Source organism: Oculina patagonica, chromosome 4, assembly GCF_052425735.1.
Source record: "Oculina patagonica isolate OP01 chromosome 4, crgOcupat, whole genome shotgun sequence".
NCBI lineage: Eukaryota > Metazoa > Cnidaria > Anthozoa > Scleractinia > Oculinidae > Oculina > Oculina patagonica.
This window is the reverse complement of record NC_135761.1, coordinates 26,868,392-26,885,933: the sequence shown is the minus strand read 5'-3', so window position 1 is coordinate 26,885,933 and position 17,542 is coordinate 26,868,392. Positions and strand designations below refer to the sequence as shown.

Genomic DNA, 17,542 nt, shown 5'->3' with positions numbered 1-17,542 from the left:
TCGCGATTTTTGCACACATAGACGGTGGTGGTTTTGGTCACTAATCTCGACAAGGAGCGAGGCGAGCTCGGGCGAGCCCGGGCGAGCCGAGCGAGTTGTCGCGATTTGTGCCAAAACCACCACCGTCTATGTGTGTCAAGGAAATGGTAATGAAACGTGGCGATTGAATTTTCCCGTGCCGTTCGGAGCTATTGTACTTTCTCTATTGTTTCGAGGTTGCTTGTTGACTTGGTCGTTCTTGTTTTACGTAATTTGTGATCCCCACATGCGTTGAAAATTGTGATACATTCATTTGCATTTCAGCGCTAAAAAGTAACGCGACGAAGTTTTAGGTTTAGAACAATGCGTTTACATAATTAGCAACGATAGTCTGACCCTATACAATCCCTGAATTCACGGTAGCGTTGTCGTGGTTGCTATAGCTTCTATTTCGAGGGAAAATATGGCCTGCTGCCGCACCGTCGAAAAACGCCGACCAGATGGTGATTTGATCGCGTTGTAAGTTGTGCGGCTGCCGACTAACGATGTTCTTGGAGAACATTGTTATTCGATCCCAGACCTCCTTTCTGTCCCCCTTGCATTGAAATATTTTTTGAAGATTGGAACTTTCTACTACCAAAGTAATTAGCGTTTAGCCGGCCAAGGCTGAAGCAGTCTATTATTCATGTTAATTGTTAAAAGTAAGCATAAGATAAGCACTTCTTTATATTATTTTATAAAATGGTCGAGGAATTGCGCGCTCTTTGATTGGCCAATTCGAACTTATTATAGTCCCATAAAGCACGCTGCATTCGTCACGCGCGTGCCTTATCGAGTTATAATGCACGTTGAAAAGAAAAGAAAAAACTTTCTCCTAGTGCATTGTTGAGTTATATAAGCACTTCGGAATTTTTAAGAACACTCGAGAAGTGCGGGAAGCACTCGGCTGTGCCTCGTGCTTCTCTATGCACTTCTCTCGTGTTCTTAAAAATTCCCGCGTGCTTATATAACTCAACAATGCATTCGGGTGCGTTTTTTATTTCGAAGTATAGGTAATCGCATGGGGCCGAGTAAAATTAAGGATTAATATCACTTGTATTTTCAGAAGTTGTAGAAATTGCCAGAGTCGCAAAGCGACGAGGGCAACAACTTCTGAAAACACAAGTGATATTAATCCTTAATTTTACGAGGAAACGTGATTACTTGTTTATGAGATAGAGGGCAAAATTTTCTGAAAATTGTCGAAGCTAATAAAAACTTATGTACAGCATGAAGCTTAATTTGGCTTGCAAAACGAAAACGTTCCTGATAATCGCGGGGCAAATCTTGATGTTCGGAAGAGAATAACGCTGACAGTTGTATGCAACGAAGGGTATGAAAGTCGTGAAAATAATAAAAAAGCTATTTACAATGTCATTAAAGATGTAAATATTGGATTTATAATCAGCATTCCCTTTCTCGTCACGTCAGTTATAAGGGACTCAAACGGCCTTCTTACTACCAGTGTATATAGAAAGCCCACACACACTGATCAGTACTTAGCCTATGACTCACACCATCCTCAGTCAGTGAAGCGTGGTATTGTTAAGTGTCTATATGACCGAGCCAAACTCCTCACAACAAAACCATCAGTTATCTCTCAAGAAAAGAAACATTTCTCGTCGGTACTTGTTTCTAACGGTTATCCGTCTTCGTTCATATGAAAACTTACTAAGACCACAAGACCAACAGCAAACAACGAACCCACGCAGGAATTTAAATCTACTGCGGTTTTACCCTATATTAAAGGTGTATCAGAGGTTCTTCGCCGCTGCCTACAAGAACAAGGCGTTCGCACCGTCTTTAAATTTGACACAACTCTTCGGTCTTACTTAGTACGACCGAAAGACGCCCTAGAACCAGGCAAACAAGATGGTATTGTATACAAAATTCCATGTGAATGCGGCAAAGTATATATAGGGGAAACAGGGAGAGCGATGCAAGACAGGATAAAAGAACACGACAGAGACATAAGGCTTGCTCATACACAAACCTCCGCAGTTTCAGAGCACGCAAACGAAACGGGGCATATTTCTTTATGGAATCAAGTCAAGTTTATCGATCGTGACCCTCACCGGTACACACGCAGGGTCAAAGAGGCTATCCAAATAAGACTTCATTCTAATAACATCAATAGAGATAGCGGAATTAAAATTCCTGAAGCATGGATACCTACGACCAGAAAGCATAACAGCCGTTCAACTACAAAGCGGACCTATGAGGGAACATCATCTGCTATTCGGAATAATAATGAGGATCGAAATGCACCAATCACAGCGAACCAACGTGCATAAATAGCGACGCATAAACAATCGACCTCATCGCCTGATGAAGACTAGCAGTATTGCAGTCGAAACGTCGCGATCAACATCTCAAAGCGATTCTATCGTGAGACACGAATAAACGTTCATTACCTAAGCTATTTACTATTGAACAAGCGAATACTCAATATAAACGTAAGCATAATTTTATTCACCTGTTTCCAGGTTTTAAAGCTTTCCTCTACGAGCGGCTTCACATGTCAGTCCTCGACAAAGATAACAGCAAACGACGACCTCAAACGAACTTGCAGAAGTAATTTGTCCGGTAAATGTGACCTTCTTTCACAGAACAAACTTTATATGTCCTCCTTTATATGCTGGGTTGCTAGTGATGAGTCTTAGAGATGACAGAAGTGAAACAGAGATGTCAGTTGCCGGCCGCTATGAATGAGTTTGAATCGTCGCACACTCGCAAGTGTCTGATGCAATTTTTGTACCGTTTTCAACTATAATAATCTTCTGTTTCAGCTTTCGGATCTTCGGTTCAAGCTATCACCCCCGTTTCCATTCCATTTTCATCACATATCTGCGGAAACTGAGGTCAAATTTCGAAAAGATCGATGTACAAGCGAGCGCTGTGTTTGAAAATGTTGCTCAAAATCCCGCCGTCTTGAAGCCAACGAAGTGCAGCGCGCTCAGCCAATCAGAAACGAGCAATTTTCCTGTTTGTCCAATCAGGACCAAGTAATTTTGCCCGGGGCAATTACCAAAATTAAGGAAAAATGCCCTCTGCCTCAGCCAATCAGCATTAAGCAATTTTGCCCTCTATGTAAAAGACTTCAAATTACATTCACTGCACTCGCGTATAATTTTTGTTAACCTTAAGGTCGCGGGGGACACCTTAGGCTCATCATTATGCATTTATTTAAAGCGTATGCACGAAGTACAACGACTGACATCAACAATTTTTACGAGATATTTATGACTGGACAAAAATATGGGCGCGTGCGCGTGATTTGTAAAAAATCCCTGTTTCTTTGATATTTTAACCAATTTAAAACAGCACTTAGCGATATACGTTCATATAGTTTGTAGGAAGTGTTTGAGCTTATTTTCATCTAAATTTGAATATTTCTGCAACTCAGAGTAATCACAAAAATATTCGGCATAAACAATCGTGTCCTATTTAAAAACGCATTGTTTTCACCATAAAAGCGTGGAATATAATTACCTTAATTACATCTCTCCTTGGCAAAATGATCGTATTTAGGTCGGGACACCTTCGGAAATCTCAAAGTTTGGACTTTTCCGACAATTTTGTGGCAGAGAATACAGCACGGATACAGAACTTCATGACTTGCCACGGCAGATAGGTAAACTATGAATACTGAAGTGTGTCATAACAGAAGAGGAATTTTAAAAGAGCGCTTTTAGAAAGAGGTAGAAGACATTAAATTCAAATTTGCGCACTTAAATCGCCGTAACTTGCTGGCAAACTTTAAATTAAAAAATCCGCTTCTGTTATGACACTCTAGAGGTATTGACGGATTAGTTTTTGACAAGATCACAGTGTGCTGTCTTCTACTCGTTCCACAAACTCTGCCACAAAATCATGTTTTTCCCAATTTGGCACTCACGAGGCTATAACATCGCCGTTAAATGCAATCTATCAAATAAAAGACGACATTCACAATCTTTCATCATTTCTTTCTGTCTGTGTAAAATTTGAGCTTAATCGCACCCATAACAGCTGAGAAATAAGCGTTTTAAAAGATGCAGGTCAAGCAAAATTTCCCTTCATGAATTTATTCATGCTGTAGGTATCCCCCGCGACCTTAAAAATCTTTTCGTGAGTATTTTTATTTTATATTCCAAATTGCACTGAAAATTATGTGATTATCTTTAGTCTAATGATTAAACTGGTTGAAATGTTGATTATTATCTTTTTTTCAGAAACTTGATAATAGTTTAATAATCAACTTTAAATGTAGCTCTTATCTAAGAAATACATTTATCCAACTTTAGATGCATCCATCATAGCTTCAGCTCAAACGGCAGACAGCTCAAGTATTTGTTCTGGGGGATCTGGGGGACTTATTCGCCTTAAAGCTCAAAAGGTAAGCTAATGTGAGGGTCTGAATGGGGGGGTCCACATGTCGGTAGTCGGTTAAAAATTCCTTACTTTGTCGGTTGTCGGATAAAATTTTCGACCTTTGTCGGTTGTCGGTAAATCTCAGTTAATGATTAAAAGTACAAGTTAATTATTAATATTTGTTATTTAATTTACGCAGTTTTAAGACTTTAAACTCTAGACGATATGAAAATTTGTAATAATTCACTATTTGGTTGCACTTAAACCTCGTTAACTCTGTTTTTTTAAGCAACTTGTTCGTCTAGTACCGATAAAATCAGTTTGCATCAGCAAATGCTCGTCAAATATTACTTACGCTTATCGAGCGAAACTGAAATTTGGACCGTTCTCAGAAAAGAATAAATTTAAAGGCAGTGTTATTCATTTACCGATAAAATAGAAAGATGCTTATAAACTCTTTTACTCGCTTCTTCTATTTGTAAGGGGTTTTTCTTTTCAATTTTTGCTTTCCTGAAAAATGGACGGTGTATACAAACATTTCGTTCAACAAAACAGCAAAATTAGTAAAAAACGTGGAACCAAAGGTTAACCACGTTAATGTTTGAGCTTAATACTACAGAACTACATGTGAAACATTTAACTTCGCTGCACACTAAAACTAATACGGCTAATAGAACGTTCCACACACCGTTGAGCTCACTGCTGCTTTCATCCGATATTAAATTTGGAAGCTCAAGCAGTCACTGCCCATCTGTTACAATTGCAAATTTTCACATTTTTCCCGTAAGCGTTTTCGCCAGGCGAAATAACTTCAGCGAGAACCCGCCAATGCCAAATTAGCTTGGAAACACCTTTATGAGATTTTTTTCCACCAGAACTCGGTTACGATGGTGTTCGATGGCAACCTCCTCGCCCGGGGAGGGGGGACTCACATATGAAAGTGACGGGGATGCTCGTCTCGCTTAGGGGTGTAATTTTCGGATTTTTGGTCTCGCTTAGGGTGTTCCGGGCAAAACGCCAATATTTTTAGCCATAATGGTCTCGTTTAGGGTTACAAACGAAGAAATATACAAATATAGCTTCTATTCTTAGTTTTTTGGTATCTTTTGGGGGTCAAGAAAAGCTTGAGCCACACCCAGATTGGTCTCTTTTAGGGGTTCTTTTCAACATTTCCGACGAGCATCCCCGTCCGTGTCATATAGGAGTCTCCCCCCCCCCCGGGCCTCCTCGCCTTACAATCACTTTAACAATCCCGCTCATGGCCTGTCACCACATGAATAACCAACGCGCAGTGAAAATACAACAGCGGGACGCCTTGTGACCTCGATTACCAGCCACTGTTCTACAAATGAACCTCCGCTGCTGCTCGAAAAGGTGACAGGAAACTTTATAATTGACTAAATTTCGAATTGGTGTGGTTACTTCTGAACTAGACATTTCTTAAGCTAGACATAAATTCAAAATGCTGTTCCTTCTGAATACAAACGTCCGTATAACATCGGACCATGTCGGTTGTCGGTTAGAATTTATTTGTCGCTAATCGGTAATTTTTTCCTCGTTTTTTCGGTAGTCGGTAATATTTTTCGCCCTTTGTCGCTAGTCGGTTAACCCCATTCAGACCCTCTAATGTCTATCACAAAATAACTTACCACTGACTACGCTCTCCTGTTTTTTTGGGAGCCAGTTGTAATATTTAGTTCCTTGTAATGCGTTTTACTGAGAAACGGGTAGTTATTCTGTAAAACAATAAAAACTACTTAGCATCGATTATCATATCTTTATATGCGGAAACTCTCATCAAAATCTGGGAGTAGTTGAAATATTTTGGGAAGCTGTAACGAGCGTTCAACACGGGAGGTGAATACAATAAAAGATATGAATGACGGTTGGCGTCTACGGGAATCTTTGCCGATAGTAAAGAAATTCCAACGAAATTCGTGCGCTTTTGCTACTTAAGGTCATTGCCCTGTATTGCATTGCGCATCCTTACTGCGCAGAATTTTACGCGTAATAAGCGCGCGCGAGCGCGCGCACATAAACAAAATGGCGGCTTTTTTCTATGTGGCTTAGTCCGCGAGAGAAGTAAATTGTCGCTTTCTCGTAAACGAGTCTGGTGACCTATCAATTTTTTCTCATATTTTGGGTGTAGCGATCAAGTTCTTTCTGTGAAATGAAAACAGATCAATTCTTGTGTTTAAAAAATAAATTATCGCTAAAAACGTGTACTTTACTAGTACTCGAAGAGGAATTTTAAAGGAATTATATGGAATATACAAGGTCTTCCTGCTCCTAAACGAATCTGGTGACCCCCCTTTTTTATTTCAAAATTTAAGTTCCCTTAAAGTAATAAACCAATAGGCGAAGTTTGGTTAAAAAATTGTGTTCAGTTCTATTTCAGGGCAATGACCTTAACAGGCAAGGTGTGCAATTAACCCTCACATAAGCTTTTTCTCTGATAAACATCGTTTTATTGTATACCTACAGCTATAATGTCATGAAATAACGTAAGAAATTTATCCATTGATTTTACCAGTTCATCAATCAAACGTCAGAGTCGTGCATGGCTAGAATGTTTGATTTAAAACAAAAAGACAGCCTAAATTGGATAGAGATGATTCTAGTAAGCTACCAGTAAATATCAATTTCTCTCTCAGGAGTAGTCTATAAATGGACATTTGCTATACAATTTGTTTATGTATTTTGTGGAATCGCCTTTCGTTGCCGATAAAATGGCTATTCATTTTCTATAAAATATAGCTTTTAATTAAAAGCAGTGGATTCGCTGTTAGTGCTGGTAAAATTACTATTCTTTTCCAACAGGTACAAATACAGGAGAAGGGAAGACTTAGTGTCGAAGGAGGAAATGGACAACAACCTGCTGGTAAATCGTACCTTTTAGGAGGAGGAGCAGGAGGGATTATTCAGATAATAGCCCCTGAAGGTAGTCTTGCTGCTGATACTTCATCCATGAAACATGGCCCTAGCACTTATGACGGTGTGGGTTGCGATGCAGAAGATGGGTATTTTCTTCTGAAAGGTAAAAGCAGCTATCACGAAAATAGGTCCGCGTAGCGTACAGATGTCATTATCATTGTTTGCTAAGACAATCATGATTTGCCCAAAGAGAATGCAACTTTTTGCCTTTGAAAAATATACGAGTACTCATTTATTCTGAAGTAAAACGCGAAGATATCATTTTCAATAATACACAAGGGACAGGCTTTGTCACGATATGAAAATTGCCGTGACAATTCAAGTGTCGAGCTCCTTTAACTTTAAAAACACAAATCAGGAAAAACTGTGTAGCACATGTATGATATGACAAAACTTAAACAAAAATATTGTTAATGTGCTGAAGTACAAATTTCTCAGACATTTCGAGACTTCCTTCTGTCTCTTCATCAGCGTAGAAATGCCGTTAACTGAAAGCACACGCTCATAGATTTAAAAAAAAAATTAAAGTGCGCCTTCGACATACAAAAGCGCGCGCTTGTGATGTCACAGAAAAGCAAAGTCAATGTTTATTCCGTTTGGATGCAGAGTATTTTGATGCAAAAATTAGCCTTGCTTCTGTGCGACGTCGACCCCGCGTGGTTTTGAATCCGGCGCAGATAACGAGATAACGGACACGAACATTTCGTTAATACTGTGTCCAGGGAAATTGAAATGTCTCGCAACAGGGAGGTCTAAGTCTTTTTTCACCGACCGACGTTTCACCAATGTAGCACATAGGGCACGCACTGCAAGAAATGATGTAAACTAAATTACTTGTCGTGCAGGTGTACCTATGTCGCATTGCCAGCTGACCCCTTGACGTTTTAACGGTCTGCGATGCTTTGGTGTGTGGACAGGTAGTGCAGCGTGGTCGACCACAAGCAAAGGTTCTTGTCTCTTTATCCCTTGATTCGGTTGTGGAGAGACCGCTACGGTCCAAAGATGTCACGCAAATTGCTATCATGGCGATAGGCACACAGGATTTTTGCGGATTCAAAAATATCCCTGGTGTCCGAATCAGGCTTTAATAAGTCCCAGTTCTTGGATATGATGTTTCTACCTTCTCTCGTTGCTTGGGTGGTACCTGTATGTCAAGACAAGGGGTATGGTTTGTTGTCCCGACGGAGAAGAGGAGTCTGATCGCAGGGCTGTTTGGCGGGAGACGGTGCTGTGCCTGATTTATCACAGCGGGAGGATAGGCACGGTGTGCAAAGAAACCAGCCATTTCATTCTTCTTAGATTAAAAGTCGTCATCCTCACTGCAAATTCGCCTCAGACGTAGCAGTTGGCTGTACGGAATTGATTTCTTACAACGAACTGGATGGGACGAGAAATAAGTTAGGTAAGAGTGAGAATCTGTTTCCTTACAGTGGATCGTTCTTATAAGGCAGTTGGCAGATGGTTTCAGAAATACGTCCAAGAACGAAAGCTTTTCGTCTGAGAAGGCCAACGTAAATTTCAAGCTGGGGTGAAAGTTATTGACGAAGGTGGCGAATGCTTTAAACCTATTCAATCCGGGCTTTTTTTGACCTTCTCTGACCGGGGGTGGCTTCGGAAGCCCCCCCCCCCCCCCCCTATGTAACTTCCAGAATATTTAAGCAATCACTTTGAAACTTATAGGATGTATTGTATGTCCGAACATCTTTCTTTTGGTGTACGTCACGTGGTATGGTGACGTCATATCACGTGACAATTACATCATGATGTGAAAACAGCCGCCATCTTGGATCCGCCATCTTGGATTTCAAATTTTCTCCAGAAGAAGTGCCAGAAAACCACCCAAAATTACTGCAAAGTACCCAAAATCGATAAAAAAATGTGCTTTAAACCCGTAAAAATGTAAAAATTAATTCCATTTAAGTTGATTTTTATTAACAAACACGCAAAATTACAAATTTGGGAAAACATGCCTGTCAAAATGCCGTTGCCATGGTGATGCCAAGTTCATGACACATCATCCAACCCTACCAAATTGTTGCCAGATAAATTTTAGGAAAACTCAGAATGTTTAGAAGCGTTTGGTTAAATCTTAAAAATAATTAAAAGAGTTCAAAGTCAGCGCGGCCCTCAAAAGCCCCCCCCCCCCCCCACCCTCATCCGCCGGTCTGAATAGGGTTAAGATTCTCTTTTGAGGAGGAAGCGGTACCGACTATGTCGTCAATATAGCGTTTCTAGAGGTTTAGTTTTCTACCGCTGTATTGCTGAAAGATCTGTTACTCAACATGTCCAACAAATAAGCACGCATAATTGGGACCAAGTTTGCTTTCCATCGCGCCACCACATGATGGAAACGCCTGTATCATTTTTGTCCTTTAACTTTACTTTGCTGACTAAACATTTGATCTGCACGAAATGTTTCGACTTTAAATCTACAATCTTTTCATCACTGAATTTAAAGCCTTTGAAAGAAAAGCAAAGCGTAATAATCCCTTAACTGTAGCTACCATTCTTGGCTTAACTCTTTTAGGTGGGTTTGACAAACTCCGTGCGCTGCAAGAAGAAATTTTTTCAGCCTTTAGCACCTGTTTCTTAAACCTGAATACCGAAAATCTTAGCTCAAAACTAAACTGGGCGCATAAATTTATATCACTTGGTTTCATATAAGTTAGATAAGTTTATTTTCGATACTGGACTTAACACAGGTTAGATTAGCCTCTTCTAGATACTCTTGCCTCTTGCTGTTATTGAGCGATCTTTTCTTTCAGCTACTCCATGGCAGGCGTTACCTATCTTTTTATTAGGAATCTCTTTACAAAAAAAAAAGAAGAATGCTTGCACTTTCGTCTTCAAAAGTAAGAAGTTACCGGTACTTCATTGGTCCTTCTTCGCGTTTTCGCTTTGCTGAACTGAAGCAGATTTATTTTAACTTATGTTTCGACGACTCGAGGATGTTGGAATGCCGTTAGCTCCGAATTTTTTTAACCTTACGGCTTTTGTGTTTATTTTACGTCTTCTGTACCCTCTCGATAATTCTGCATTTCTTTTGACTCTTCTTGCACTCTACATTGTTATCAAGTCTTATCATCAAAATTTTGCACTTGTCAAAAGCATATTTACCAAGTGTTACTTGTTTTGTTACAGTTAATGACGCTGCAAGCCCAAGTTCCGTTATTTTGAAACAACCTTACTCATGGCCTCCTACCACTCCTTTAGCGACATCAACAGGTTTGTTTTGTCTGTTTGGGTATGTTGTTTGTTAACCGTATTCAAATATTGCTATTTCTAGCTTGATATAAAGTGGTTTTCACTTGAGTGCCGAATGTAATTCGCGTTTGCATTTGTTTTGCATTACTACGTTTTGTGATTGGTCTAAAACACTCGCGCCACTTTCTCAGCCAATCAGAGTTAAAACAAAACCAATCGTGACTCGCTTGTGCACGTTTTCCCGCGCTTCATGCCGGCTACATGTATTTGCTTCGAGTTTTGATTAGTTAACTTGATAAGATTGTCTGCGTTCTTTGTGATTGGCCACACTGACGCTTCATTGAAAACTGCTCTATAAGAGTACTAAATGAAGTGTTCAATGGTAAGTCCAAAGAACTCTTTTTTAAACCACGTGGAAAAAAACCTCGCTAATAAGCTGCGTACTTTGATCCTGCTGTATCACCAAAAGCACTTCTGACATGCGTTTTAGTTTGCATAGTCGTTCACTTGAAAATCTTGAAGGCGCAGCGTCTAACACCCGACATTATGTGATATTTAAATATTCCACCCAGACTATAAAAAGAAACGTAATTTCCGCTTTGAAGAACTTAAAAGTCAGAATTTTTCATTATGTTTATACATTTACAAGGGAAAAAAAAGAAAACTTTTCCGCCTGATCTTTTTTCAGCAGTTGGCAGACAAACGACACTGAAAATAGTGTAATAGTTCTCCTTATCCATTCACGAGTTATTTGGCGGTAATAACAAATTCGATTCTAAGCCGTGAGAAAATCCTTTCCTAAAAAATAAAGAACAAAAACCTTTTTCTTTATATTTTTGTACTTATATTTTTAAGGATACTTCCATTGTGTTTCAGTAACGCAGAAATGATTGAGTAAATTTCTGGACTATGTACCGGTCGCACAGTTAATAGAATGAACTGAACTGATGATGTGAATGTTAATCTTGGTGTAGATGCAAGAAAGATGTTTCAGTTACACAAACTATTTGAAAATTATAATTCGAGTTTTCCAACACGAGTCGAACTGAACCTAACTCTACTCCTGTTCCTCTTCTCATTATGAATGATATTTGGCATAGAAAGGTTTCCAAATTGGACGACTTTTAAACATCACGATCTAAACATAAAAGCCATATTGTCCACCACTTCAAGCAAAACCATTTTTTGGCGAAGTATTCCCCCCTTCACTGGTCGAGTTTAAAAAGGTCAAAAGAGATTTTCATAAGACTCTTTCTAACTGGGCTGATTGGATGAAATCAATTCACCAAAGAAAACTTCAGTTTTCCATTTTTTAATATAAATATTTTGCCAAAGGTGGAAAGCTATAATTTTTTTTCTACACTAAAATGAAATTAAATGTGCTACCAGTCCAAATTTTTAGCTGGGAGAGATTCCATATTCTGATAATTGTTCGTTTCGTTTTAGGTCTTGTTCTTAACCGCGGTGAAGTACTGCAGATTAACACGACTGTTCCATTCATTAATTGTACAAGTTGCAGTTACAACTCATCATTTCAAACCAGAAGCTCCTTATATGGCAGCCATCTTGTTGCCAACATGACATTCATTGGTAACATTGACTTCAAGAGCGGTTCAACAGTTGAAGTATTCGGGAAGTATGCTCTTAGTATAACAAGTCTGAATGGAAACATTTCAATACATACCGATGTCAACATGACTTGCGGGGAGACGGTGTTCAATACAACGTGTCTTGGTGGATTCACACAGTCATCATCTCCAGAGATGGTTGGAATAAGTTTGCCCAAAACAGACGCCATATATAAAGGTAAGTAGAGCATTACAGATATCCCGCTTTCTTTCTCAGTTGTAGACGGCGTTTTCATGTCACGTCAGAATATCACATCTGTTCATCACTGTCCGTTTGTTTTATTCCAGTATGATAAATTTTCAGTTTTTCAGACCAAGCTTGCCATTTGCTGTTTTTCACCTAATCAAGGCCGGCACTGGTCACAATCATTCACGATGTATCGTGATTCTAGTCACAAGAGATAAACTTTTCGCTAAGGAAATCTTAGGAATCATCTTCCTACAAATGGATTTTATAATTAAAAACATAACTGATAAATTAGCATTTACCGTAAAAAACTCTATAAAACTCTCCCTCCCCTTTTTCGTGTACCACATTTACTTTTTATTGTTAGTTTTGTGTTAAAATTTGTTTCTTAACAGCGCTAAAACACTAAAAGTCCACGTTACTTCTTTTTATGTACCGTAACTGATTTATGGTTTGAAATAAGCCCCACTTTCGAATCTAGAGTTGTGTTTAGTTCAATCCGCGCAAAAAATGCAAGTAAGTGAAAAGAGCAGTTAATAATTCCTTCGCGATACAACGCCGCGAACTTCGATCAAGTGATGTTAAACTACACCAACCGAAAATATCTTTTTGCGTAACCTCACAGTCTTTTACGCTTTTGTAGGATAATCTTTTTCAAACAGCCGTATACTATCATTACTGTATATATAATGCCCGTTCATCGACAAAACGAATCCTGGCAGTACGCGGGAAATTTATCACATTTGAACCTTCAGTAGTTATATGGCCTAGCTCCCACGAGTTTCCTGTGCCTCAATGGTGTAGCGTTTGACCGGTGTGCGTCATGCCTTCGACTCCTCCGTATCCCTTCTGGTACTTCTCATTACTAATAAACGGTCAAATAATCGGTTCCGTATGTTTCAAGGGCTACTCTTCAGAACTTCGGGCGGAGGTATACCGCTGTTCTCAAAACCCTAACCCTGAAATAGACATGGGAAAGTTTTCAAACACGCGTTGTCAATGTCCATTAAATTTGGATACGTGCATTATGTCAAGAGAAATAAGCCTGTACGTTCTTGTAGTCACATTCAGATATACAATATTTGATATAGTACCCGTAGTCCCCCCCCCTGATTTATTACCAAAACACTCTTATAGGTCTTGGTCCTGGAGGATTAGATGTAATAAACCCAGTTTTTCGAGTGCCAGGCCAATGTATATCTGGGTCAAGCCATGGAGGAAAGGCGCAGTCTTTCTCCAGCTTCATAGATTCAGGTCCATCATACGATCAAAATAACACCAAATCACTGCTGGGAGGAAGTGGAGGTTAGATATTGTTGATTATATAAACTTGTACACCATCCACATCGCACAGACAATAGGCCTTATTCGTATTCTCGGTATTGGACTGGAACTAGCTTGCAATGGAGGCTGATGCGGGTAATCTTTTCAAATGCAAATGACACAATGCTGTTTTTAATGTTATTCACCCGCATGAGCCTCTATTGCAAGCTAGTTCCAGTCCAATACCGAGAATACGAATAAGGCCTATTAAAATTATCATACATTCTGGACAAACGAAAATCACCGGAAAATGTACCTGACCAATCGAAAGCATCAATTTCAAGGTCAGGAATAAAATCAATACTATATCACTGTTTAATCGATTAATAAAGTCCTTTGATTCATATGTCGCCTCCAGTGTTCTATGACTTCGTATCTTTGACAATTAGTCAACATCTTTAGCCAAGACAACCGTTGCGGCGTTAGAAGAAGAATAAAGTTTTAAACGTATTTATAAAGTCTGATTCTTATCGGTGGACTTTTTCATTCAGAAGTGCGTGTTTATTTCCGTTTCCGAGTCGATTCTTTTGCAACAAATATAAAACGTTTCTACTGAAAAAATAAAACAAACTAATAAGCCTAATAAGTCATTTTGACTGTTAATTTTGATCGTCTTTCAATCAGGTTCGTGCTTACAGAAATCCGGAAGTGTAGCTGGAGGCGGAGCCATAGAACTTGTTGCTGAGAAAGGAGAGATTACCATAAGTAATGACCTTGAAATGTTCTGCAATCAATTTCAAATTATCTAAAGGACAAAAAAAGACAAATATCTGCTTTGCACCAGAATAAAACTAAAACCCTATATCATGAGCCATACCGACCCAGCGTTTTCACTCTTAAAGTACTGAAGGCATATCGTAACGCTTAAAGGGTATTCTGAAGGTGAGCTCGATAATCGTTTGCAGTAGTTTCTGTCGAAGATCACCTTAAGAAGGCTCAAAACAGTTTTTAGGTTTTTAGAACGAAAGCCACCGGAGTGGAGCCACCTTAAATTTTTGAAAATTTAAGGTGGCTCTTAAACCGCTCCGGAGAATTTTTTTTTTTACTTTGCAAAAAGTTTTATCTAAACTCGGTGATCATTATTCAAACCGTTGCTATGGTTACCAATGACGTCAAGAAAAGCCCACGGTTTTCGTCCCAGAAGTTGTGTATTTATACGATAGTTTTTGATTGCATGAAATAATTCGGAAATTCTTTGAGTGCTTCAACGAAGATTTGCTAATTCCCCCAACTGGATTAGGCATTTGTTCTATACCATATTCGAAGTGGTTACTGATAAATGTTTGTAGCACTTAATCATCAACCTCGTTCCCAGGGCTTTTGCCCGCTCCAAATCCAAGGGCAACATCGTTCCTCTCTAGGAACGATGTTGCTTAATCAACAAAGTATGAGAGCTGAAAAGAACTGACAACTGCTTGAGCCTCCTTAATTCTTCCAAAGTTTTTGGAAGCTTACAAGATGATTTTCCAGTGATACAGCGAGGGTATTTTTGGTAGACCGAGGGCACTGCCCATTGCCTAAGTAATTAGAGTACATGAACCGACCAAGGCTGAGTTTAACTATTACAGTTTAATTATTGCATGTTTATTATTAGCAGTAAGCACATGTTTTTTTCTTGTGTATTTGGTAAAATAAAAGCAACTGTTAAATTCAAAGACTAAAATTACACTCAATACATTGGCGTGAAAGATTGGTCAGCCTTTAAAAAATAAAAAATATATAAAGACTATAAATATCGTTTTTCTGAAACTGTAAATCAATCGACCTCTAAATGTAGCCCTAATCTTAAATTTATATATTTCCAACTTTAGATGCATCCATCATAGCTTCAGCTCAAACGGCAGGCAGCTTAAGTATTTGTTCTGGGGGATCTGGGGGACTAATTCGCCTTAAAGCTCACAAGGTAAGTTGATGTCCATCCACTGACGGCGCTTTCCTTTTTTTCATGAGAACTGACCAGTTGTAATAATTAATTATATGGAAAGCATTTTTCGGAGAAATGAGAAGTTACTCCATTAAACAAATAAAAACAACTTAGCTTCGAGTTATTGTACCATTATGTATTGAGTTTCTCATCAAAAACCTGGGAGAAGTTAAAATATCTAAGGAAGTCGTGACGAGCGTCCAACACAGGAGATCAACACCCTAAAAGACCTAAAAGATAAATGACTGTTGGCGTCAACCTGGATTATTGCGCTTTTCGCTACATAACAAGCAAGGTGGGCTATGTAATTAACTCTCACATGTGTTTTTTTTTATAAATAGACATTCGGTTTTGTCGTCATCCAAAAACTATAATGTCATGAAATAACGTAAAAAATTTATCCAGTGACTTTACTCAGTTCATCAGTAACCTCCACAAGCAAATGTCAGAGTTACACATGGCTAGAATGTTTTGGTTTGAGATGATAGAAAAAAGAGACAGCCTAGTGTGGATAGAGATCCTTCTAGTAAGCTTTTAAAAGTTGTCTATAGTTGAACATTTCTTATAAAATATGCTTAGTGGAATCGATGTTCGGTGCTATTCTTTACCAACAGGTACAAATACAGGAGATGGGAAGACTTAGTGTCGAAGGAGGAAATGGACAACAACCTAGTAACATGTACATTTTAGGAGGCGGAGCAGGAGGGATTATTCAGATAATAGCCCCTGAATGTATACTTGCTGCTAATACTTCATCCATGAAACATGGCGAGAACAGTTTTTTTTTTGCGAGATGCGTTGCAGAAGATGGGTATTTTCTTCTAAAAGGTAAATGCGGCTATCACAAAAACAGGTCCGCGTAGCTCAACGCGAAAACATTATTTTTAATAATATACAACTAATAAAGTAATCTTTGTTTACAATATTTGCCTCATTAGCATAAGCGCTTTATTTTCTGATCGAGTTACAAAAAATATAAATTCTGAATATTAAAAGTACATGGTTCGATTAACTTTCGCTGTATAAATTTTAAGCCCGATGTATTTAATACTTTTTTCTGTGATGTAGGTTTGAAAACTTGATATTTTACGAAGATTTTGCAGTTTGTGAGCGCTTCTATTTCCTTGAATATTTCACGCAAAGAGATGAAAATTTCTCCAACAATTATGTTTCAAAAGATTCACTTTGTATATAGTATGAAACAACTGCTAAACACAGGAGCACATTCAGTCATATGTATCTCCCGGTTTCGCATGAGTTTAGTTTTTTCACTGGACTTAACATAGGTTACACTTGCCTCCTCTAAATACTCTTGCCGCTCTTTGTTAGTGAGCAATCTTTTCTTTCACTAATTCCATGGCAGACATTACCTAATCTTTATTAGACATTTCTTTTTAAAAAAAAGCTGAAAGAAAGATGTTGGAATGCTTCTGGCTCTTTTTGCTTTAGAGCTTTTTTGTTTATTTCTCGTTTTCTGTACTTTCTTGATAATTCTTTATATGTGTTATGTTTTTGTACTTTGCATTGTATCAAGTCTTTTAATTAAAATTTCGTTATATATTTCCAATCTTGTCTCATTTTTGTCTTCTATTTTTCGAAAACGGTTTATTTGTTGGTCAGCGGTTCTATGGACTACTGGTGCACATTTACCAAGTGTTCCTTGTTTAATTACAGTTAATGAAACTGCAAGTCCAGCTTCCGTTGATTTGACACAACCTTATTCATGGCCTCCGACATCAAGTAACAGTGGGGCCGTTGCCACCACTCCTTTAGCGACATCAACAGGTTGGTTTTGTTTTGTTTTTATTCAAATATTGCTATTTCTAGCTTGATATAAGAGCGTTAGATGGTTAGATGTAGTGTTTGGCACTGAACTCAGTACAAATGGCCAATCCAAAGATTTCTTTCCTTAACCGCTTGAAAAATAGTTTCGCTAGTAAGATGCGTACTTTGATCCGCTGCTGTATCATT

At 38.6% G+C, this 17,542-nt stretch overlaps 1 protein-coding gene across 1 annotated transcript in view; it reads left to right on the top strand.

Annotated features, from left to right (window-relative positions):
* The window catches only part of LOC144650049 (polycystin family receptor for egg jelly-like), a 145,398-nt gene that overhangs the window by 102,445 nt on the left and 25,411 nt on the right, over positions 1 to 17,542 (top strand). Inside the window, exons 6-8 of the mRNA XM_078509693.1 lie at positions 4,305 to 4,396; positions 7,192 to 7,408; positions 17,246 to 17,356. Coding sequence (XP_078365819.1) covers positions 4,305 to 4,396; positions 7,192 to 7,408; positions 17,246 to 17,356 — 420 coding nt within the window. The remainder of the gene's footprint in view (positions 1 to 4,304; positions 4,397 to 7,191; positions 7,409 to 17,245; positions 17,357 to 17,542) is intronic.